Source organism: Micromys minutus (genome assembly GCF_963924665.1).
Source record: "Micromys minutus genome assembly, chromosome: 3".
In the NCBI taxonomy this organism is placed as follows: Eukaryota; Metazoa; Chordata; class Mammalia; order Rodentia; family Muridae; genus Micromys; species Micromys minutus.
In genome coordinates this window covers 15,338,908-15,364,725 of record NC_137972.1, presented here as the reverse complement: position 1 = coordinate 15,364,725, position 25,818 = coordinate 15,338,908, and the positions used below count along the sequence as shown (strand labels likewise).

The 25,818-nt window shown below is 33.4% G+C and overlaps 2 protein-coding genes across 2 annotated transcripts; both read right to left on the bottom strand.

Moving 5' to 3' along the window:
• Positions 1-678: 678 nt before the first annotated feature.
• Positions 679-1,680, bottom strand: LOC308419201 (taste receptor type 2 member 123-like; the record flags this gene model as incomplete). The annotated part of the gene is made up of 1 exon (XM_080914822.1): positions 679-1,680. One exon carries the CDS (start codon positions 1,678-1,680, stop codon positions 679-681), a length of 1,002 nt encoding a protein of 333 aa, XP_080770948.1.
• Positions 1,681-14,472: 12,792 nt separating this feature from the next.
• On the bottom strand, positions 14,473-15,402 carry LOC308419202 (taste receptor type 2 member 103-like; the record flags this gene model as incomplete). Its single annotated transcript, XM_080914823.1, has 1 exon — positions 14,473-15,402. The coding sequence occupies one exon, from the start codon at positions 15,400-15,402 to the stop codon at positions 14,473-14,475; it is 930 nt and encodes a 309-aa protein (XP_080770949.1).
• Positions 15,403-25,818: the final 10,416 nt, after the last annotated feature.

Here is a 25,818-nt window from a genome sequence, read left to right as displayed (position 1 = left end):
TAGGACTATTATGCAATGGTGGTCACTTGTCATTGGTGTGATTTGTAAGTGTCACAGTTGAATAGGAATACTACTTGTCAACCTTTCTGTAATCTTGGACAGCACACGCTGATACTATGAAAATTATTCCTCAGGGAGAAAATCAGAAGGTTGGTTCAAACTCTGAAGTTCCGATTTCTAAAGAGCATGGTGTCAACAGAAATTGGGACAAAAATTTCACCTCTAGGAATTAAGTAATGGCAAAAGAAGTAGGCTGTTTGTTTCAGAAGGCTTTTGGAGAGCCCTAGCCAACAATTCAAAACTGGTCCAGGTTGGTATTGAAGATTTTATCTCATAATCATTGATTATTGGAAAGAATATTATTAGGCCATACATGAAAAGCTTATTTATAATAATAAATTAAAATCTAGAGTTTTTCCCAGATTAGAATGATTCTATCCTTATTGTTATTATACATATCTAACTCCTCCTCATCTTTAAGTATTTTCCTCCTTTTTCATTGCAGAAAATCTCCTCTTTACCATTCCTTCTATGAAATTGCATATATAATGCTAGATTCATATCAATCTATGTATTAACCCTTCCACTTTGAAGCCACAGTTTTTAATTCCATCATGATATCACATTTTCTTTGTACGGATTATACTCAGGATTTTGCATAATGTACTCTGAAATTTATTAGGGACCAATAGTTTCCATATCTTTGGACTGATACTTCAGACAAGGCATAACAGAAAGAGCGGCTTGTCTCAGCTTACTATTTCCCAGGATCAGCACAAATGAGTGGATTAAAGGAAAAACTGCTCCAGAAATGTGTTCAAATAATAGTATTACTATTTCCCTCATCAATCCAAGGTTCAAAAGTTCTATGATAATGAAAAGTAAGTATATTGTATACAGCAGCAGGAAGGAGAACCCAGTTTGCAAGGATTTCATGTGGGCGATGGTGCTGGCATCTCTATGTCGGTTGGCATTGACCTGCATCCTCTTGTGATGCTTCCAGAGTGAGAAGATGAGCATGAGAAATGCTACCAGGGAAACAGTGAAGGGTATGAGCATAAACATTGAGTTGATGGGTAAGAAAACATGGGATGAGTTCGTGAGGAAGAAAACTTTGGATGTGTTGGTGAATAAGAATATCCTGTGATATTCTGTCGAATCCATCAAACTATAAGACATATTCCCTTCAGAAACATCAATTGAGAATTGCCCATACATTCTTAAAGATAAAATGTTTAAAGTCAAGAAAATCAGTGATACCAGCATTATCATTAAAATCACTTTTTTAACTCTCCACTTTAGATAAATAAAAAGAGAGTTAGAAAAATTGGCTATCTTGAGAAAATAAAAGATTCCAAGGCATGTAGCAAGCCAGAAGCTGAAATGATTGTTCACTACATAGATAACATTCATTGCAGTAAATACTTCTGATGTCATATGCAAATGTGGGCACATTATAAATGACAATATACAAATGAGCATAGACCACAGATAAATGAGTCTGGTAAGAGCCAAAGCAGTAAGAATCTGATCTACGGCAGAAACCCTTCTTCTTTTGACCCAGTCCATGATGTTCACTACTGCTATGAATCCATTTCCTAAGATTCCAGTTATTACTTCCAAATAAAAGGTGATTGCAATAGTAAGCACATGGCTGTAGTTTAATTGTTGTGAGAACATGCTGCAAGGTATGATGTCTCTGATGCATTAAAAACATTCTACATATTGGTCACTGAAAATTTCTAATATTCATCCTTTAAGATACCACTTACACATTACTGATTAGTAAAGTCAATTTACCAGGAATTATTTCATAATTTCTCCATAAAAGTCTTAGTTGTCTTCTTCCAAAGATATAATCTGTGATTTATCCAGTATCTCACACACAGTTTTCTGAAGTTGAACAAGATGATTGATTCTCATGAGCTATCTACAAAAAAAATAAATAAATTTATATGTATTATTTTCACTTTTGCCCTACATACAGATTTTGGTCATATAATATGAGTTCTTATCAACTAAAAATTATTTATGTGGCTCAGATAATTATTGAAGAATATTTTTGTTAAATGAATACATATGTTTATGTGCACACGCCCATAATCCTATGTAGACATTGTTCAAAATTTTTAGTACATACTAATCATGTTGTCTAAAAAATATATGAAGATCAATGCTACTACATTCATGTCACATAAATTATATTATTCATTTTAATTTAAATAAAAACATGTAAGCAATAACCTACATATACACACAAGACATAAACAACACAAATGCCCAAATGTACATTTATAGAAAATCATTTCTTATTTTTGTTTTCATTTCGGAAAAAATTTTTCTGATTCAAAAATAATGTATCTATAACATATTTAGTAACATAACAAATATCTTGTATTTTATTTTATTTATTGCAAACATAATAATTAAATCTAGCACTTTACTAATGTATTATGATAAGCTATACCTCTAGCTTTCTATTTAACTCTGTACTTTAAGAAAGTATCAGTGCATTGACTGATCTTACCTTAAGGTCACTCTGTAGTCCAGACAAGCCTTATGCATGCGAAATTGTGATTCTCCCATGTCAGCCTTACATTGAGTTGGTATTGCAAACCTATTTCTCCAATGTACTACTTCTTTCGTTGTTTTTTGCCAGTGTCCTATAAAGAGTTCTAAGTTAACACCACAGAGAATTAAGTGGAAATATTCATCAATCTTTAAAATATTGCTCCATGGATAGAAAAGGGGTACTTTAGATGGTCTCTGGATCTGTTTTTAATGTAAATGAGTTCCTCTGAACAGAAAGATTCTTCTTCAGTCTTAAATATTTGTGAAAATAGTGTAATGCATTTATTAGAACCAAGACCTGAATCTTTATATCTACTTTTCTTGCCTATTACTAATATTATCTCTGTAAATATCACTTTGGACACCAAGACAGATTAAGAATGATACAAAATCTGATCAAAATGGCAAGTAAAATGAGTGATAAGAACCATCCTTTCTAAAGAGTTATGAAACTAAAGAAAATAAAATATTACATGTTACCATAAAACAGAAAAAAATGATTTTGATTATCACTTATGGCAGAGAATCCTAGATAATTTTACTGTGTAAAACTGACTTTACTCTCTTTATAGCTCCCTAAAAACACACTATGCCAAGTCTACCAGTTGAAATAATTTAAAATGTGTCAATTACAGGCCAGAATGCAAAATTTTTAAGGAAAAGACACAATTTGAATGAAGATACCACCAGCACAGACATGGAAGTGTCCTTGTCAGTTTCCTGTCAGTAAAGTAAATTATATGAACTAGTTTACCTTTTAGGAAGAAATTTGGTTCATTCTTCCTGAACTTTTAGCTCTTGATCTCTTGGCTTCATTTTGTGCTCTGTGTTATTGCAGAACAGCAAAAGAGTGGAGCAAAACTTTTCCTTCCATGAAGCCAAAAATGAAGAGAGAGGAAACACCTGTGCACCTAATATGCCCTTTAAGGGCATGCCTATTATGACATAACTTCCTTCTTCTAAGCTCCTCCTACTTCTTATAGTTCTACATCCTTCTATAACACATCAGGTTAGTGATCAAGGCTATAAAACATGGCTTTTCTGTGATATTTAAGATAAATATATAATGTTTCTTATGGCTTATTTCATCCAAGTAATAAGAATATGCTTTAAGAGGAATAATACAAGCATAGGGATCAATTGTGTAGAGTGGAAGGTGATGGCAAAATTTCCTAAGTTTTTACATAAGGGCTTGGACTAAGTAAAGTCTTGCTAACCATTGCCCTGAAGAGCTTGTCCTGAGGTCCTGGCAACGTTTCCTGTCACTTTATATCGAAATGCATTATATGTGCATTTGAAATACCACTCCTGGGTCAGGACAGTCTTTCTCACTCAAAATGAGAATGACTGAAGGGTTAATTTCCATTCTTTTGTGAAAGTCAAAGTGGTAAGACATCATTTGAAGAAAGCAATGTCATGATTTATTGTAGAACTAGCATTTTATAAACAAGCAGAATTCATCAATGAATTTTTATTAATATGTCATTCTGGACAACTTTTATATACTGATTATAGTAAACATTATTAGTGTGGTGAATCACACATAATTGTCTGTGTATCTATCTACATTGCTCATTTTTTTCTAAAATTTAATGGTCTAGAAATTGATGTATTGTTGCTTGTAATCTCTAATGAAGCTTTTATAAAATTGGTACAATTAAAGAAAAGGTAAAACTTTTATGTTTCCTTCTTTCTAGTTTTAAGTAGTGTTTTGTTTCATTTTAACTTGTGCTGTTGAATAAATACAATGTTATGCACTGCAAATCCATTTATTAAAATATATACATCTAAGTATGCATAACCATAATAAGACGAATGAGGGTAATCACCTTAATATTTTGTGAATCATGTAAAGAAATCTTATGACAGAACATTATTCACTAAAGTCTTCAAAACTGGGTTAATTGAACTAAGGAGGCTCTGTTATAATTAAGAACAGAAAATAAGTAGAAATTATTGGCTCAGGAACTTATTGATCAACCCTAAAATTCAGAAGACATTAATGTCCTACAAAGATGGTAAATATCACTCTTTGCTGCCCTTGTGTCAAGGTTCTTTAGATAAACACATTAAAATTATATTATATTAATTACAAGGTTTATTAGTCTGAAGTACCTAAATTTGCATGGTATCTTGGCAGAGAAGAGTGCTCAGAGGAGAAAATTTATAATCTTATTCTACAGGCATGAGGTCTTGCATAAATTAAGTACATGAACACAGGAATTTTGTAGTCCACTAAATGAAGTGGTGCTTTCTAAATGTCAGGTCCTCTCGCTCAAACGTGTTGCCTTCTGTCCAAATCAAAGTATGTCTAATGTATTTGTGTATTTGGTCTAATACTTTCTATATAGTTGAAATGTATCAGTTGGGCAGCTGGACAACTTTCCCACTGCTCCTCATCTTTGGAATAAACAATTTTATTATAGGCAATACTTAAATATCTTTAAAACGTTTATATGGTCCAGAGTTGCTGGGCTGTGAACAGAGTTCCAGGACACTGTCATACATAATCACTGTAGCCACCACATAATAAGACTTAATGTTATAACATTCTTGAAATTACAAGAATTTTTTTGTTAAATTTTTGTCATACTGTGTTAATAAATATGGACACTGTCATAACCAGACCAAATTCAGAATAAACACAGGCAATCATAAATTTGTATTACTCATGCCGATGCTTTATCTCTAGGTATATTCACTGGGCAGACCTCACCTCTGATGCAGTAAAAGTTGCTTCTGAATTGATAAACATCTCTGAGTAAATCTTCACTTTCAGGAACCTAAGCACAATCATAATGGATAGCTCTGGAAGCAAAACCGTGGCTGCTTCATATAGGCTGTGTCACTTGAGCTAGCCAGTCTTTTGATTGTGTTTGGGGATTTTCAAAATCAGGGATTTTTGCTCCTGATTCTGAACCTAGAGCCTCATGCATGCAAAGTACTCACTTAGAGTTGCACCAACAGCACTCTACACCAAGTTTGACTGTCCATAAATGGCATGCTATTATCTCAAAGGAGAAAATTTCTAAAGTAACAAAAACTATAAAGTAAAATAAAAATTCACATGAAGGAATTTACAATAAATTCTAGTGGAATTCACAGGAATTCGTGGAAAATTTAAACCACAATTACAAAAAAAAAAAAAAAATCTAGTAGTGTTTTTTGTCCTTCCCAATGCTTCAACATTAATAAAGGTCTTAATTTTGAGGTGATGCCCCACATTAGAATAATTTTAATGCTATTTTATAAATGTAATTTGACTGCTGTTTTCTAATATAAAGATCTTATATGCCGGATATCTGATATGATTATGTTCTTAAGGAGTTTATAGACACTGAAGATGGTCATAACCCATGGATTGAGAAATATTGATCAACAGAGGAAAATAAATTCCTAGAAACATCTGATTTAACTAATTAAATAACTAAGTTATAAAAATAAACAGAATCATAACAAGCAAATAATTAGAACAGTTATACAATCTACTACTAATAAAGCAATGGGTCTGATTAAATTCCTTGAGTTCTACCAAAGTGTAAAACAATAATATATACCAATAACTCACAAACTACTCGACAAATGAAGAAGGGATTTAATTTTACTGAAGCTAAAACGTGATAAGGGTCTAATATGTGAGAAAAGTGAAGCTTTTTTTTTCAAATAAACATAGATGCAAAATTTTTCAGTAAAATATTTGCAAACCATATTGAAGAATACCATATAAGGAAATGAAGCCAGGTGTCCTGGTGCTAAAAGGCAGTCCTCACAACACAGTGAATTTGAGAGCAGCCTAGGCAGCATGAAAACCTGCCACAAAAGTACAAACAATTATACACACACACACACACTCATGTATATATTTATAAACATATATATATATAAACATATATATATATATATTAACACATAATATGAAAATTGTCCTCAATGAAACAAGTAGTTTTAAGCTAAATATTTAGATTTGACCCAATAAATTCAATTAAAAATGCAATGTAATACATGAAAAAATATTAAGGTAGAGATGACATTGTCTCAGTGCATATTAAAAGTATTTGACAAACTTCTTTATAACTTCCTGATTCAAATCCTGAAGAAATTATAGCTACAACTCCATGTAAAAAAAGAGAGATATGACAATATTTTAATCAAGCACAACAATTCAAGAGACAGAAATTCAAATAAGAAAAATAACAATAAGTTAATTACATTTGCACATTCTGTAAGAATATGTAAAACAAAACAAAAACAAAAACAAAACACAATTATGTCCTCCACCAAGAAACTTTTAGATTTTATATATTTTTCAACAAAATAAACAAATAAAAAAATCAACACACATTTAAAAAGGACTTGTATAAAGCCACAGTGGCAAAAATTAAATTCACTTATATAAAATACTTTCAGGAAAAATACTATGCTTAGAAATAAGTCAGTCACTAATATAAAAAGACTAAGACAGTAGTTGAAGAAGACACTGGAAAATTAAAATGTCTCCCATGTTCAGAAATAAATTGAATAACATTGTGAAAACAGTTATATTGTCTAAAGCAAGTTACAGGTGTGATACAGCTCTCTTCAGAACCCAAGTTCAATTCTCAATAGAACGAAAAGATACATTTAAAATTCATATGGAAGCACAAATAAAATATTCAGAACAACTATTAACAGGAAGCAGTGCAAACATATCTGAACACATGACATAAGGTTATAATATGGAACCACATTAACAGAGATAGTACTGACAAAAAGAGATGTAGAGACCATTAGAGAAGACAAAAGCACAAGCAATAAACCCACAGTATGGTACATAATAATGATAGGAGTAGTGAAATCCAGATGCATAAAACTTATTAGCCACAAGGTAAAGGATCAAAAACTTTAAGTACTGTCAAACATCTAGAAAAAGATAGACAAATAACTTAAAAAGAGGCACAAAGTTTATCTTTAAGGAGATTCCAATAGCCTATGAAATAATTCGAAATATAACAAATGAGTTAACATGAAATTAAATAGCTTCTGAATGTCAAGTAAAATAAATTTCATAATTCTTAAACATTATTCAGAAGAGGAAAATGTTGCCAACTATGTATTCTATAGGGAATTAACCAAAAACTTTAATAACTGTGAATAAATTTAGTCCCCACAATCAAATAATCCAGAAAACAAGACAAATGAGCTAAATACAGAAGGTCAATACTTGAATAATTACTTAAGATCCTGAGAGCATCAGTGAAATGCAAATTAAACATCTTTGTGATTCTCTCTTACACATTAGCATTCTTGTCTTCAAAACAAAAACAAACCAAACACACACACACACACACACACACACACACACACACAAATGAGATTAGATGTTGTTGAACACTAGAAGGAATCTTTACTTATTTACCAAGGTGTGTTAAAGATTCCAACCAGTATGTCACCCCAGAGTGTATGTTCTTTCAGAACACTGAAAACTTACAACCTTGCCAAACCACCATATACTATAAAACTGAAGACATGTAAATCAATATGCCACAAATATAGTTTCATATCCACATTTATTGAAACACTAGCTATTCTCTATGTGGATGAATGTGACATGTGACAATACATACATTTTAACACTCAAAAATTAATAGAATTATTATAATTTCAAGGAAACAGGTGAGACTGGAAATTATGCTGAGGAAAATAAGCCAGATCTATGAAAACAATTACCGCATATTTTCCCTCAAGAATAGAATTTGTATAGATTTAAATTTATGTTTATGTGAGATAAAGAGGAGAATGTAACTGGATACATGACTTGAAGGCAAAATTTACATGAGGCCAGAGACTAGCAAAGGAGCTTCAAGAGGATAAAGACAAGAATAAAGGACCAGGACAACCACTTCCAATGCACAATAATGTGCATTTGTTACAGAGCTCGAATGAAGCCATTATTTGTGTGGCTATTAAATTATCTTTAAACATGACTAAGACATACAACTTTGTTTATTAAATGTTCTTCTACAAGACATCATCCTGAAATTACCATCCATAGAAGCCTTTGGAGTACTCAGTTCTAAATGATATCTCTTCATCTAACCTCTAAACTCAAAGGTCAGAGTACAATACAGGAGAAGGTACAGATTTTGTAAGAGCCACAGGTGACAGATGACCACAAAGGACAATGTGCATTTAGATACAGCAGAACTGATGAATACACAAACTTACAGAGACTTGCACATCACTTACTGGGTCTTTACAACTAGCAGCCAGATGAGGTCCCACCTGTTAAAAGGGAAGAATGATATGGGGAGCCAATAACAGCCAAGAAGACTTATGTAATTGCTATCCAATGGTAAATAAAATACAAGTCTTCTCCAGTAGAGTAACTGCTTATATCAACAAGGTTTTAAATCAGACTCTGTGGCCAGGAATATTTAGCAAATGTCAAATAATGTCAAGGAGATAGGTTTTTTTTTTTTTTTTTTTTATTTTAAACCAGTGCCTTCTAGGTCAAAGAGCCAAGAAGGAAGATGATGACATCTCTTTTCCTAAATCAGGACAAATGAATGGTTAGGAAATACAGTGGTACCAGTATTCTGGAAGTCTTGATGAACTATATAATTTGACATTCCATCAGAGTTTCAATCTACTATGAACAAACACAAAGTAGACATCATAGAGAAAAGCAAGGAGACAAAGGTTTTGAAAGCCTTCCTGTGGACCATGTAAATGAGAGCTAGTGACACTGAGCCTTCCTGCCTTGATTCCTTAGATGTTTCCTCATGTAGGCAGTAAACAATGAAAAATATATAAGCTATATATATATATATATATATATATATATATATATGTGTGTGTGTGTGTGTGTGTGTGTGTGTGTATGTATATATATGTATATACATACGTGCATACATACATACACACACACACACACACACACACACACACACACACATATATATATATATAATGGGAGACCTACCTGGGACATATTTTCAACTTGGTAAATATGACTCTTATTTAAAGAAACTCTTCATGACAATACAAGTACACACACACACACACACACACACACACACACACACACAAGCTGTATTTTTTCATGTTAGTTTTGTTGCCTAATAGTGCTGCCAAAGTATTTTTAGGATACAAAAGCACCGAATTTCCATACGAAAGCAAAGGAATGACATTTGTCTTTATTTCAGGAGAAATATGCGAGATTAGATAATTTCATTATTTTAAGAAGATAAAACTTGCTGAGACTTGAAGCAAAGCAGATCTATGTGGACTGCATCCATCACAGGCAGTATGAACCTCCATCTACACATGTCTCTTTTATCAGCCTGCATGGTCTATGTGGACTAGATGAATATCTGTGTCCTCCAATTCATGAAGAAACTAACTGGGAGTCAGCCCAAATAGTGTGACTTTCATTATCCAGTAGAATATTCGCATGGTTGTTCCACTGATAAAGTCAGCACTGTTCACAATGCTATAGAGGCCTTAACAAAAATTCTAAATGTAAATTTTGCCATAAACCAGGCAAAACTTCCATCAGGGATACACCATTGTCTCATACTTTCCATAATTTATAGTTACCAGTGTTAAAAATCCAACCAAAATCTTACTTGTTAGCATGCAAATTAAGACACACGCCCTTTTACTGCTTTGTAAGGTTTTGTCTTGTCTGGTCTCTATGCAAATTGAACTCATGAAGTACAGATGAAACTAGTAAAATTTTAAAACGCTTTGTGTAGGAATGCAGGAAGAGACTACTGTGGTGTTGGAGCTTCAATCCTCTGAAGATTCCATAGGTGTTCTTCATAGTTTATTTTCATAAGTAAATTGGCTCTGTGACAAGAAGTTAATAATAGGGGTGTAGGTTGTTCCTTACTAATTATTTCTTGCTTCCTTTATGATCTACCAGGAAAATTTATTATTGTACAATTATCTAAAAATAGACTGTTTTGTAGCAATATTATATATAAGTAGTAAACACAAATACTAAAAACAATAACACCACCACAATCAACAACAACAATAACAACAACAACAACAATAAAACAATACCAGCAGCAGGGCCAAAAATTCCTCACATATTTCATTTGTTTCTGAAAGATAATTCAGGTTTTCTATAATTTATGATTATTATCTGTAACTGCATGTGAAAAAAAATGTTGTATTAAGCTATAAATACTCTTTTCACAACCAGTTATGCTGACAGTTTTTTTTACCAATTCTTCAAATTATATTTATTAGTTTGTATATTTATGTTTCTATGCATGTTTGTGTATATATGATTGTGTGGGTGTGTATGTGTGTGTGTTTGTGTGAAGCTATGTGTGTATCTCTTTCTGTGGATGTCTGTGTGCATGTGTAACTGTGTGTAAACATCACGGTAGGCATGTGAACCTCAAATGGCAACTTATAGGAGTTTCCTCTTTCCTTCTCTTTGCTACCTAGTGTTAGAACTCAGGTCCTCAGGGTCAGAATCAAGTGTCCTTATCTGCTGAGCTATATCGTTGATAAGTTCTATGAAGCGTGTAACTTGTAATTGAATATGTAGGACAGCCTCTTTTCTAATTATATTAATAGTTAAATGTTAATATAAAATTTAATTTTATTCAATTAACAAATTTTAAATTTCTGTTTAGAGAAATTTTATACACCGTACTGGAATCCACTCCTGATTGTCTCATCTCCAGCTCCAGAGAAATTTGGGCAACAGACCTAAAGGCATCAAGATCATTTTATGCTAGTTTTTTCATTTTCCACATATTGTCAACTCCTTTCCATTCATTTATATCCATGTAATAGCTGGACATAAGATATAACATATGAAAAAAATTAAAAGTATACTATGTAGTTGTATTATATTACATCTGATTATATATTGAATAAATAACCAGGTGTCTAAAATTGTGCTGTTTTATACTGACTAATGTATCTCATTTAGGATTTTTCTGTCCTAAATTTCTTAGTAGTGTTTAGTGTTGATCATAATACTAAATATTATTCTAAACCATTACTCTCAATCTCTCATTCTTTGTCTCTCTCGGTCTCTGACTTTCTGTCTCCAGCTCTGCTCTGTCTCTCTCTGTGTCTGTGTTTCTTCTCTCTCTTTCTCTCTGTCACTATGGGTATCTCTCTCCATCTCTCTCCTTCTCCCAAAAGCTGTCCCTCCCTCCCTCCCCCTCCCCCCTTTCTCTCTCTCTTTCTGTGGACTTCTGACATTTTTTGTCTGTCTTTCTATATTGGTAGAATTGCTATTTAGTAGTTTATCCAACTTCTGTATAAAGAAATTTGCAGTATAGTTTAGATGCAGCAAGCATAAGAGACACACACATAGATGTCTGCTATAGCTCTTCTGTAGAAATTGTTTTATAAAGACTTTTTATGAGCATGATTGCTCACTCCATATAAAATCAGTAAATTTTCAAAAACTCCCACTTAATTGAAACCAGTGCTTTCTCCTTTACTTGGCTGCTGACACCCTACTGGTTCCATCTGTCCTTTCACTAATATATATTTCTCTATGTGAGAAATATACCCGAATTATATTTTCCTAACTGAGGTCTAACAGTGGACCCTGGGAATAAAGCTTCATGCTCTGGGCAGTGAATCTGCCACCTGTACCAGGTGAGAAAGCCATGTCTCCCCTATTTTATCAGCCTGCCTGTACTTCTTTCTGTGGAACTTTCCCTTTTGCACCAGAAGCATAAATTTCAGGGGCCCCTCCACTGTTGTCCTCAGGTCTGGGCATACCTAGATTACAAAATTTATATAATATACACTTTTGACATTATCTAGGACTGTGCAAATAAATGCCTTTGACTAAGGTAAGGCACAGAAAACAAACAAACAAACAAAAGTAATGACTCCATCTAAGTTGATAATGGTATATCATTCATTTTATTGTGGTAAGCAGGTATCAAACAACTTAGAAAAACTGAGTACACTTATCATAAACATAAATACTATGTTTCTTTGAATCATTTTCCAAAACAGGTTGCAAATTTGGATCAAGCAATTTTCTAGATGTTTCACTGAATCTGGGGACAGCTGTCCTCAAGCCATGATCGTTGTCACTCTAATGATATCTTCATGCCCTAAAGGATACATTTTGTCTGGATATGAGAGACAATATTTTCCATATGTGTGTACTAAAATGCTTGAAGGAACACTGTGACCTTATAAGCAGATGGACAGCCTGCTTTTAGGAGTTACCAGTATACACTCTATTTGAAATCATTGTCTTTGCTACAAATTATTTCTTTAAAAAAATCAATAAGAAGGAAATAAATGACTTTGATTAAGAAATAAATAAATGAACCATGTTAGAAAAAAAATCTAGGGTAAAAGCAATTAAACCTACTTATTGTTCATTTAGAGCACCAAGTTTTTTCTTCTCAATACTAACATGGAAGTTCACCTGATCCGTAATTCTAGATCCAATGGATCAATATTTATTTCTAATATCTACACACACTACACTCAATCCTACAGGGATTTATCTGTGAAAAATCCAATGCAGAAAGATTGTTACATTTCTAAGAATCCCAGGATTAAGACATATTCCAGGTCTAAGAGCACTTAGCACAGGAGATGGAACCGCATAACTATGGGCAGACCTCAAGCTTCATTTTTCAAATCAATTTAAATGTTTTATCCATTGAAGTAAATTTTTTATTATTATTTACTCTTAATTTAGTCATACAGCAGATCCTCACATTATATATACACCAATTCATGTAGAATATATGTAAAGCAATTTAATTAAACTAAATATCCATTCCTGTGATAAATTGGTTTATTATTACATAAGGCAGTGATGTTTTATTTTTTATTATATATTCTTTGAATTTACATTTGAAATTTCATCCCCTTCTCCCACCCAGCTCATATTCTACCTTCCCCTTTAGTTATCTTCATGAAGGTGCACTAGCTCCCAATCACCCTCCCCACCCCATATGCTTGGCATTCCCCTACATTGGGAAAACTTGCCATTCCTGGTCCAAGGGCCTCTTCTCACACTAATGACAAGTACAAGGCAGTGACTTGTGGATAGTGATCTACAAAGGGCTCTCATAAAACTATTGCAAAACACATAATTCTGGTGCTCATAGGTACTGAGAAACTGGTCCCTTATCTGTATGCCCTCATACCCAGAATTGAACTAAATGGTAGATCATTACCAAGGTTGAGAACCACTGACATTAAGTAAAATGAAACCAAAACCATCAATGAGGTATTAAATTAGGATACATCTATGGGAATTGTTTATTATTATTATTGAAAATAAAAATCAAGCAAAATTGGATATATAGATTAAATTATGTAGAAAAACCGTATAATTCCTGTTTAAATAATTTTTGTTTCCTAAATTAAATAATGTAAGTATGAATATGGTATAAACAAAATGTTTTTATGAAAAAAATTGTCTGGTGGACATCTTTCATGGTGGAATATGGAGAAAAGAAGAAAATAATTTGGCATTGGTTCCATCTCCCAGACAAGGAGGAACAAGGTAATTCAGTACATAAAGACATTTGCTATTTGACACATTTTTTTAAATTTTCTACATTGAACTTTCCCTAAAACATTGGATGATTATATCTGTATGCGAAATAAAATATAAGCTAAACTTTTATAGTCATTTTTTGATATTTTTCTATATTATGAATCATTATTATAAATCATTTTTATATGATAGAAGGAATTATTTTGCATTTTCTTGGCTCATTTGTAGACATGTCTCCTATACTAATCATCAATCATTTTTTTTTACTATTAAAAGTACAATGATTGTCTGAAGTCTCAGGGCATAAAAGATTCATAATTTTGGGTCCTTCCTAAATTCCAGTTCTTATTGTTTTTTTTCCCTAGAATGTGGAAGAGAATCCCTGATATGATATAGGGACCCTAATTCTCTGTATGCTTGTACTTACACCTCAGCCACAATATCACTGAAAGGGAGGCCCGCCTCAGTTTACTGTTTCCCAAAATCAAGGCACAGGAGTGGCATGAGGGAAAAGCTACTCCTGTGCTCCGTAAAAAATGAGAAAGAAGGTTTGTATGCCTAGTGTTAATATTCAAAGACTGTAAAAGAAGTGATATAAAAAAAACAGTATATAGTAACAGGAAGGTGACCACAGTTTGCAAGCCTTTTATGTGGGCCATGGTACTGACATCTCTGGGGTCTGTGGCACTGTAATGCATCTTCTTTAGATGTTTCCACAGAGAGAAGATGAGCAGAAGAAACATTGTCAGGGACACAGTGAACGGGATGAGAGTAAACAGAGTGCTAATGAACAAAAAAATCCCATAATCTTTTAAAGTGTTGTTTGTACTATACTTCTGGAATATGTTTACTTGACGTCTCTCAATGAAGATGTTTACGACTATAATGTTTATAAACAAGATTATCAGAGACACCACCAATATCACTGAAACCACCTTTTTAACTTTCCTTTTCAAAGCAAGGAAAATGGAGTTTGAGAAATTGGTTATCTTCAGAAAATAAAAGATGCTGAGGCATGTAGCAAACCAGACACTGAAATGATTGGTCACCACCCAGGTAAAAGTAAGGAGTCTTGACATTATTTTCATTTCCAATGAAGCTGGGTCCAATAACAATACCAAGAACCCCGTCATTAGTGACAATATAAAAGCAGTCCTGGAAATGGCCAGAACCATGTAAATCTTATCCACTGCAGAGATCTTTCCTCCTTTAACCCAGTCTTTGATGTTCACCAGAGCTATGAATACATTTCCTAAAATTCCTATGACGATCTCCAAACTTACAATACTTACTAATGTTACCCGTATGATCTCCCAAATTGTCACTACCATGATGATCCAGCTTTTTTTGAACTGTCAAAAATATGCTAAACAATTTTCTAAATACTGTGTTTGACTTTATGTACAGTTTCTTCCTGAACTATCATAGACAGTGTGAACCAAAAGCCAAATTTCACTAATAAAATTATGTTTTACACACACACACACACACACATACACACACACACACACACACACACACACACACACACACTTTGTTGTCAAAGACAGCCCAGTTGAATTTCATTCAAATGCTCCGTGCCCTGTGTACAGCAGACAGAAGCCCTCTGTAGTTGCTGCAGAAAGAAAAAATTAAGTTTTACATGTTGTTATTAAAATAAAATTATTCTTAGTTCCATTATTTTGTTTTGCTCAATCTACTTATTTTAATCTGCATACATTTTTATGGATTATTAATTTTGTAGTATTCTATCTCACAGTGAAAAATCAAGAATTTGGATTCACATAAAATAATAAGCTCATCAAATATATCAAAATGCTGTATATACAAAGTCTTATGTATGTTTTTCAAATTACTTTCTATGTATTGTCAGTTATCCACTAAATATTAGAAACCATCATTTCTCAAATGCTTAGTGGGGAAGATTCTAATGTATTCAGGTTTTATAAGGTCATCATTCACACCTATGAATGTAATATAAATATATACTAATGAATGCATAAGTATATTTATTCCTATTTCAATTTTCATACTCAGTTCAAATAATTAATAGTAACCTTAATGCCCATATACACCATGCTAGATGCTATGATAGCTAGTGGGACATTGTGTAAAATTACTTAACATTATTGTTGAGGTAGTGGTATTATAAACCTTTGTAAATTTGTGACTTTTATGTATAAGAGAAAAAGAAACAAGCATTTTTCCACATTGCTATATAATAGAAAACTTAGTTAAAACAAACTTTGCTTACATTGACAGCATCTTCATAATTTTCTCTTCCTTTGTTAGTACATCTGATTTGCCCACCATTAACAACAATGTTCAGACACTACCAATTTCTTCTACTTCAAATCAAGCACATTGCCACTAACCTCAGTATATGTTTCAAGGTAGATGAAAGATGACACACTGCTTAAACAACATGGAGAATATGGTGAGGCACTGTACCCCTCTTCAAGAGCTAAAGGATGCTTCAAAACATGGGAAAAGAATCAAATCTAAAAAAAAAATATATTTAGCAAAGTTTTAGTAAACATCATGGGATGGTGCATATGGATAACTACAACCTGGTCCTAAAAAGGCTGACATAGGAAATGAAGTCTATATCTAGTTTGGGCTACACAGCAAGGTAATGTCTAAACACATTAACATCATCACTGTCATCATCACCACCATTATCAACAATAACGACTCATGGAGATTAGAAAAAAAAGATGAGCTTCTTGAACATTACAAAAAATCTCACTCTCAAAAAAGGGTGGATAGATAGGTGTTAGATAGATGGATAGATAGATAGATAGATAGATAGATACATACATACATACATACATACATATGTACATACATAGGTAGATAATAGATATAAAACATACAAAACATGCAAGGGAGGGAAATTAGGCCAGTGAGTGAAACAAATTAAGCATGAAACATAATAGAAATGTAATCTTACCTTCAGTGTAAAGAAAGGAAGGCCCTGTTGGTAGGACTCCTAGCATACTACAAAAATGAGGAAGAAGACAATGCAAAACACCCCTGCAGTAGGCCTGTGTGGAGTAGATTCTGCTACTGGAACTACTGGTATTTTGAAAAGTGACAGAATTTGTGTCTATTGTGATAGAACAGCAAAAACCCCAGGGGTTTCCCTGAGCCACTCCTACTCCTGTAGCTTCCAGTTTGTACAGGAAACCCTTGAGAGGCTACCTAGGAGACGTAGTCTATTCCTGACAGAGTGAGAATGGCACAGACCTTACATATTTCATCTAACTGATTCTAACTGAATAATGAGTAATCATTATCCAGACAGCGACTGCCTCTATGAATGTCTTTTTAATATGACATATATAAATGGAAATTAGTACAATTATGCTAATTTTCATTTTATTGCTGATATTATATATGCTATTTCTACCAAACATAAGGAAATTAAAGGTATTTAACAAAAGAAATAATTCTAAAATGATATTTGTGTGTTTATGATATTTTTTGAACAACTTTATTTTTGAAAAACAAAGATAAAAGAACAAATTTTAAGCATTTTTGCATAAATGTATACGAATACATTTTTATCAGTGCTTGGCTTTTTTTTTCAAATGTCTGATAGTGTGCATTACAATAAGCAAAATTTACATGTAAAACAGGATGTAACAATCACCTACTAAATGTGTATCTTCATTGTTTACATTGTGAAAAGATAAAGCCACATTATATTCTAGATCACCACCATTAAATGTTATTTTAAAAGATTTTAAAATGTTATTTAAAAGTAAGTAAATTACTTAGACTTTACCTTTTCTTACTTTTATTGTTACCTTAAATTTTTTGTACTAGATTTTGATGCCATAAAATAATTATATCATCCCTTTTCCATTTCCTTAGTCCAAATACTCCTATATACCAATCCCTTCTCTCTTTCAATTTCATGAACTCCATTTTCATTAGTTATTGTAATATGCTTATATATAAATATATGATGAGAAAATGATGGACAGATATATGGATAGAAACAGATTAGATAGATAGATAGATAGATAGATAGATAAATTGACAGACAGATAGCTAGGTAAATGAATAGATACACAGACAGACAATATTACATAGATAGATGAAAAATTAATAAATTTGGATAGTCTGCCTTGTTCATCTTTGGAATATATATATATATATATATAAATTTGTATATATATATAAATATATATATACAAATTCTTAGAAGGAAGTTGGTATAGTTTTCAGCAAGGCCAGTATAACATTCTATAACTTGAAAAGTTGAGCTTGTGTTCTCCCAATATTCACTGGTTTAGAGAAAAGAAAAACTATCAAGAAACACTGAGAGTTGTGCTCAATGGACAAAGATGTGAACCAGGAGAAGACAGTGTTCTAGATATGAGTCTTTTCTCCTTCTGTGAGTCCCTAAGGATGAATCTACAAGAGAAACAACAGAGACTCCTTGATGAGTGTGCCAAGGTGAGAGTTAGGGAAGTAGATAGAGTAGGCTGTGTGTGTGTGTGTGTGTGTGTGTGTGTGTGTGTGTGTGTTGAGACTATTTATCAAAGTGATTAAACCCAGAGTCTCACATATGCTAAATTAATGCTTAATCTAACCAATTTATCTACTGTTTTTAGCTTAATATTTGTTTATAGTTTAATGTTTTAATTTTCATGTTATTTCAATATGTTAATGATATAACTATCACTGATGACTACTAAGTAAAAATTTTCCAAAATAACAGAAAATAATGCAAGATAAAATAAAACTTAAATCAGTAAAATTAGAGAAACTGGAGGGTTACAACACTTTTCAATAGAACCTAGAGGGCAAATGTGGAACACTTTAAAAATTTACATTCCACAAATCAGAAAAACTGTCAAGCAATTAAACAAAACCAAACCAAACAAAATCCCATGCTTGCTCAGGCTAGGTGCCAGCATCTGTGCAGTCTATTCCTGACCCAGTGAAATGGCCTGAGACTTTTACCACCACCTGATTTTCTGAGTGTCTTTGCTAAGCTGCCAAGTCCAGTAGGTGTGAATGCCTGGAGCTACCACTGGGGTTCAGCCAACAATTTATTCCCAATGCTTCTCTCTGCCAATGTCATGACTGCCATACAATTGTGTCCTTTCACTTACTCTCCCAAATATTTGAGAATGAAAAATGCAAGAAAATCTTAATTTTAAAATTATTCAGAACAACACAGTCACTAGGCACAGAATTTATTGTCCAAAACTCATCATCTATTCTATGTTGGAAATCCTTCTGGTGGAAAAGCCAACCACACATCTGAAAATTCCTCAGCTTATATCCTACACATCCTCTTACTCTCTGCCTCACAAAAAAAGGGACTTTCTTTTCACTAACTCAGAATTGCTCTAGTCTAAAGGAAATGTAGGGACAAAGAGTGGAACAGACACAGAGGAAGAGTCTGTTAAGGGACTACTCCACCTAGGGGTCTATCATATATACTTGCAAACCCAGATATTTGCTGATGCCAGGAAGTTCTTCCTGACAGGAAACCTATTTGCATATCTTCTGAGAGGCTCTGTTAGAGCCTTACTGATGCAGATGTGGATGCTTAAAGCCAAACATTGGACTGAGCATAGGAACCCCAATAGAGGAGTTGGGGAAAGAAAGAAGCTGAAGGGGATCATAACCCCATGAGAGAAACCACAATCAACCATCCAGACCCTCAAGAGCTCTCAGAAACTGAACCACCAACTAGAGAGTACATTTGGAGGGACTCATGGCGACAACTGCATATATGGCAGAGAATGGGCTTGTCTGGCATCAGTGGGAGGGGAATACCTGAGTCCTGTGAAAGATGGATTCCTCAATGTAGGAGAGCAATAGGGTGGTGGGGTCAGGAATGGGAAGGTTTGTTAGGGATGGAGTGGAGGCAGGTGAATTCGGGAGATTTGCGGGAGGGGGGGATAACCAGAGAAGTCACACTTCCTTCCCCCTGCTCATGCCCTCTCCCCTTGCTTGAAAGCTTCTGCTGGGCCAGAGATTTCTGCTCACAGCATCCACTACGCAGACCTAAAACTGGCAGTTTAATACTGTTACATAATAACATTGTGCAAATTAAAAGGTTTAGAAATAACTCATATTCAAATATTTTTTTGGAGAAAATAGGTAGATAACACAAGATAGTGACTGAACAAGCGTGACTTAATATTTAAGACATTCTGATCTTACTTTATTCTTTTATATTTATGGAATGCAAATATAAAATAGGTTTAGACTACACAGACAGAGTCAGAAAAAGTCTTCAGATATCCTAAAACTAAAGTTAAACATGATTATGAGCCATGATCAGGTTTCTAGGAATTAATAAGAGTTCTCTGAAAAAGAAGGTTGTGTTTATTATGCTGAACCAATACTCCAGGCTAAATCAGATTTGGTATCTGGGGCAGGATGGGGTGAGGCATGCCATGTTTTGATGATCTTCATATTGGCCTATAAACTCTTTTGAATGTTTTCATTCTATTTCCTTTTTTTTTTACATCTTTATTTTAAAAAACAGAGATACACATGCAGATTTTTTAAAGCATTTTGGCATAATAGTATACTTAAGTGACCCCAAAAATTCCACCAGAGAACTTTTATAGCTGTTAAACAATCTCAGTAAAGTGGCTGGATATAAAATTAATTCAAACAAATCAGTGGCCTTCCTCTACTTAAAGGACAAACATGCAGAGAAAGAAATTAGGAAAAAGATACCCTTGACAATGGTCACAAACACTATAAAATACCTTGGTGTGACTCTAACTAAGCAAGTGAAGGACCTGAATGACAAGAACTTTAAATCTCTAAAGAAGGAAATTGAAGAAGATCACAGAAGATGGAAAGATCTCCCATGCTCATGGACTAGAAGGATCAACATGATAAAAAATGTCCATCTTACCAAAGAAATCTACAGATTCATTACAATCCCCATCAAAATTCAAACACAATTCTTTATAGAGTTGGAAGCAGCAATTTGCAAATTAATCTGGAATAACAAAAAACCTAGAACATCAAAATCTATTCTCAACAAGAAAACTTCTACAGAAATCAATATCCCTGACCTCAAGCTCTATCACAAAGCAATTGTGTTAAAAACCAATGATACTGGTACAGAGATAGCCATAGGATCAATGGAGCAGAATAGATAATACAGAAATGAAGGATCACACATATGGTCACTTGATCTTTGACAAAGGATCTGAAAACATTCAATGAAAAAAGGACAGCCTCTTCAAAAAATGGTGCTGGCTCAGCGGGCAGTCAGCAAACAGAAGAATGAAAATAGATCCTTCCTTTTCTCCTTGTACAAAGATCTAGTACAAGTGAATCAAAGATCTCCACATAAAATTAGGTACACTGAAACTATTAGAAGAGAAAGTGGGGAAAACCTATGCACATATGCACAGGGGAAATTTTCCTGAACGGAAAACAAATGTCTTGTGCTCTAAGATCAAGAATCTATAAATGGGACTTAATTAGTTTGCAAAGTTTCTGTAAGGCTAAGGACACTGTCAAGAAAACAAAATGGCAGCAGACAGATTGGAAAAAGATCTTTACTAATCCCGCATCTGATAGAGTTCTAATGTCCAATATATACAAAAGTTAGACTCCAGAGAATCAAACAATCCTATTAAAAATGGGGTACAAAGCTACTCAAAGAATGTTCTCATTTTCAATGAGAGTTTTTCCATCCACTGAGAAAAAAAACATAGATGTCTCACTTTTTTTTCTAAATTAAAACAATAAACATCTTAAAATGCAAAGTATCAATATCCTGATAACAAAATTAAATCATTTTGTGTGGTAAAATCACATCTCTGTCCTGAGATGATTTCACAAGTGAATATCTGACAAATAGCAAGAGGAGAATAAAATTCCCAAGATGGTGGGGGGGGGGACTTCAGTGGAACTTAGTGCTGACAGCAGAAGACATTTGTTAGGGTCTCTCATCTTATTGAGGTATTGGCACTTAGAATAAGTTAAGAGTGAAAAAGATGTCAGGTTGAGATGAAGTCATATTTGAGAGTGCACTTTATTTAGTTCTTCCATGTTGTATTTCTCCAATATTCACTTACCTTTATTGTTTTATACATGTCAAATTCATAATTGGAGGATGTACCACTGGCCAAATGCTTGCTCTTCAAAATAAGGAATTTAGTTTGCATCTTCCATACCTATGTTAACAGCAGGTATAATAGAATACAAGCACATCACAGGAAAAGACAGTCAGTGCCTGAGTTTTTTGACCTGTCATCTTAGAAGTCAGTGAATTTGAGTTTCAGTGAAGAAAACCTATCAAAATTTGTATGAATAATGATATAAGAAGACACCCAATGTCTGCACGTGGACAGACATGTACTTGCACATATGTTCCATACACAACAATTACAAATAATAATAAGAAGAAGAAAAATGCAAATTCCCAAAACATATCAACAGGGAAGACCATTATATTAAATCTTTGGATGAAAGGAAATGTGAATAATGAATTAGACTAGCATGCATCAATAAGGTTGGTATCATATCACATACAGTAAAATGAATTTCTTTGCTTTACAAAGCTTTGCAATTTTATGAGTTCCCATTTGGAAATTCTATATTTTTTCTTATAACTTTATTTTAAAAAGAGAGGTAAATGTACTGATTTTAAAAGCATTAAAGCATAACATTATATGAATATATTTTAGAGGTTTGATAGTATGCATTAATATTCTACTAGTAGCAATAAGCATAAAGTACATGTTGAACAGAACATCACATGGAAACAGTCAGAGTTTTCTTGGTGTGTATAGTTTAAACATAATGGTTTTTGAATAACAAAAATTGCCACAAGTTCTTAACTCTTGGATTATTAATGATTTAAAGTCCAGGCATACCACACTCTGACAAGGTGCTATACACTTATTTTTTTTCCTAATAAGGATTGAGGCTTTCACTTTTTGGCCTTTATTTTCTGGAGCTTCATATGGCCTGTGAATTGTTTCTGGAGTATTCAGCGCTTTCTGGGGCTAGTATCCAATTATCAGTGACTGCATATTATGTCTGTTCTTTGGTGACTGGGTTACCTCACTCAGGATGATGTTCTCTAGATGCATCCATTTTCTAAGAATTTAATAAAGTCATTGTTTCTAATAGCTGAGTAATAGCTCCATTTTGTAAATATATCACAATTTTTTTATCCATTCATCTACTGAAGGACATCTAGGTTCTTTCCAGTTTCTGGATATTATAAATAGAACTGCTATGAACATTGTGGTGCATGTGTCTGTTGAATGTTGGAGCTTCTCTGGGGTATATGCCCAGAAGTGGAATAACTGTGTCTTCAGGTAGTATTATGTCCAATTTTCTGAGGAATCGCCAGACAGATTTCTAGAGTGGTTGTTCCAGTTTACAACCCAACCAACAGTGGAGAAGTGTTCCTGTTTCTCCCCAACCTCACCAGTATCTGCTGTCATCTGAGTTTTTGATCTTAGCGGTTCTGACTCGTATGAAGTGAAATCAAAGGGCTGTTTTTATTTGCATTTCCCTGATGATTAGGAATGTCAAGAATTTCCTTAGATGCTTCTTAACCATTCATCATTCCTCAATTAAAAATTTTTTGTTTAACTCTGTACTCCCTGTTTTAATAGGATTATTTGATTCTCTGGCATCTAACTTCTTGAGTTCTTTGTATATATTTGGCATTAGACCTCTTCTTGATCCTTGGTCTTAGAGCACAAGAATTTGGTGTTTTGTTCAGAAAAATTTTCCCTGTGTCTATGTGTTCTAAGGTTTTCTCTACTTTTTCTTCTAATAGTTTTAGTGTACCTGGTTTAATGTGGAGATCTTTGATCCACTTGCATTTGAATTCTTTAAAAGGAGATAAGAAAGGGTCTATTTTTATTTTTCTGCATGCTTAGTGCCAGTTGAGCCAACACCATTTGTTGAAGAGGCTGTCCTTTTTCCATTGAATGATTTTACCATTTGGCAATTCTTGATTTTAGAGCATAAGCCACTGGTGTTCTTTTCAGGAAAATTTCCCCAGTGTGCATGGGTTCAAGGCTCTTTCCCAATTTTTCTTTTATTATGTTGAATGTATCTGGTTTTATGCGGTGGTCCTTCATCCACTTGAACTTGTACTATGTATAAAGCTTCAAGTATGGATCAATTTGCAATCTTGTACATACTGACTACCAGTTGATCAGCATATTTTATTGAAAATGCATTTTTCCACTGAATAGTTTTAGCTCTTTTGTCAAAGATCAAGTGAATACAGGTGTGTGTGATCATTGATGAATCTTCAATTCTATTTCATTGATCTACCTTCCTGTTTCTGTACCAATACCATCCAGATTTTATAAATATTGCTCTGTAATACAGCTTAAGATCATGGATGGTGATTACCCCAGAAGATCTTTTATTGTTGATAATAATTTTTGCTATCCTCGGTTTTATTGTTATTTCAAAAAAATTGCAATTTTCTCTTTCTAACTGTGAAGAATTGAGTTGAAATTTTGATGAAGATAGCACTGATTCTGTAGATTGCTTTTTGTAAGATGACCATTTTTACTATATTAATCCTGCCAATCCATGAGCATGGGAGGAAGATCTTTCCATCTTCTGAGGTCTTCTTCAATTTCTTTCTTCAGAGACTAGAAGTAGTTATTCGTTCACTTGCTTAGTTAGAGTCATATCAAGGAACTTTATATTATTTGGGACTATTGTGAAGCGTGTCATTTCTCTAATTAATTTATCAGCCTGTTTATTTATTGACTAGAGCAATGCTACTGATTTGTTTGAGTTAATTTTATATCCAGACTCTTTACTGAAGTAGTTTATTAGCTGCATGAATACTTTGGTGGAATTTTGGGGTGACCTAAGTATATTATCATATCATCTGCACATAGTGTAAAGCAAATGACATTGTCATTCGGACAAAACAGCAACCAAGAGAATGAGAAAAGTTCTTTGCCAAACCTATAAATATCCAATATATGCAAAACACTCAAGAAGTTAGACTCCAGAGAATAAAATAACCCTATTAAAAATGGGGTATATATCTAAACAAACAATTTTCAAATGAGAAATATCAAATAGCTGAGCAGCACCTAAAGAAATATTCAACATTCTTAGTCATCAAGGAAATGCAATTCAAACAAATCCTGAGATTTGACCTCACACCAGTCATAATGGCTAAGATCAATAACTCAGGTGAGAACAGATGCTGGCAAGGATGTGGATAAAGAGCAACACTTCTCCATTGTTGGTGTAATTGCAATCTGGTACAACTTCTCTGAAAATTGCCCTGTTGGTGTTTCAAAAAATTGGATACAGTACTACTTGAGGACCCAGCTATACCACTTCTGCTCATATACCCAAGTGTTTTTCCAACATATAACAAGGACACATGCTCCACTATGTTTATATCATCCTTATTTATAAGAGACAGAACCTGGAAAGAACCCAAATATCCCTCGAGAGAAAATGAATGCAGAAACATTTAAACAATGATATATAACACAGCTATTAAAATAATGAGTTCATGATATTCTTATCCATATAGGTGGATCTAGTAAATATCATATTGAGTGAGATAACCCAATCAACAACAAAACAAAAGAAAGCATGCTATGCACTCATTAATATGTGGATATTAGCCCAAAAGCTTAGAATACCTAAGATAAAATTCACAGACCACATGAAGATCAAGAACAAGGAAGACAAACTACTTCTTTGAAGGGTGAACAAAAAACATTCTCAGGAAG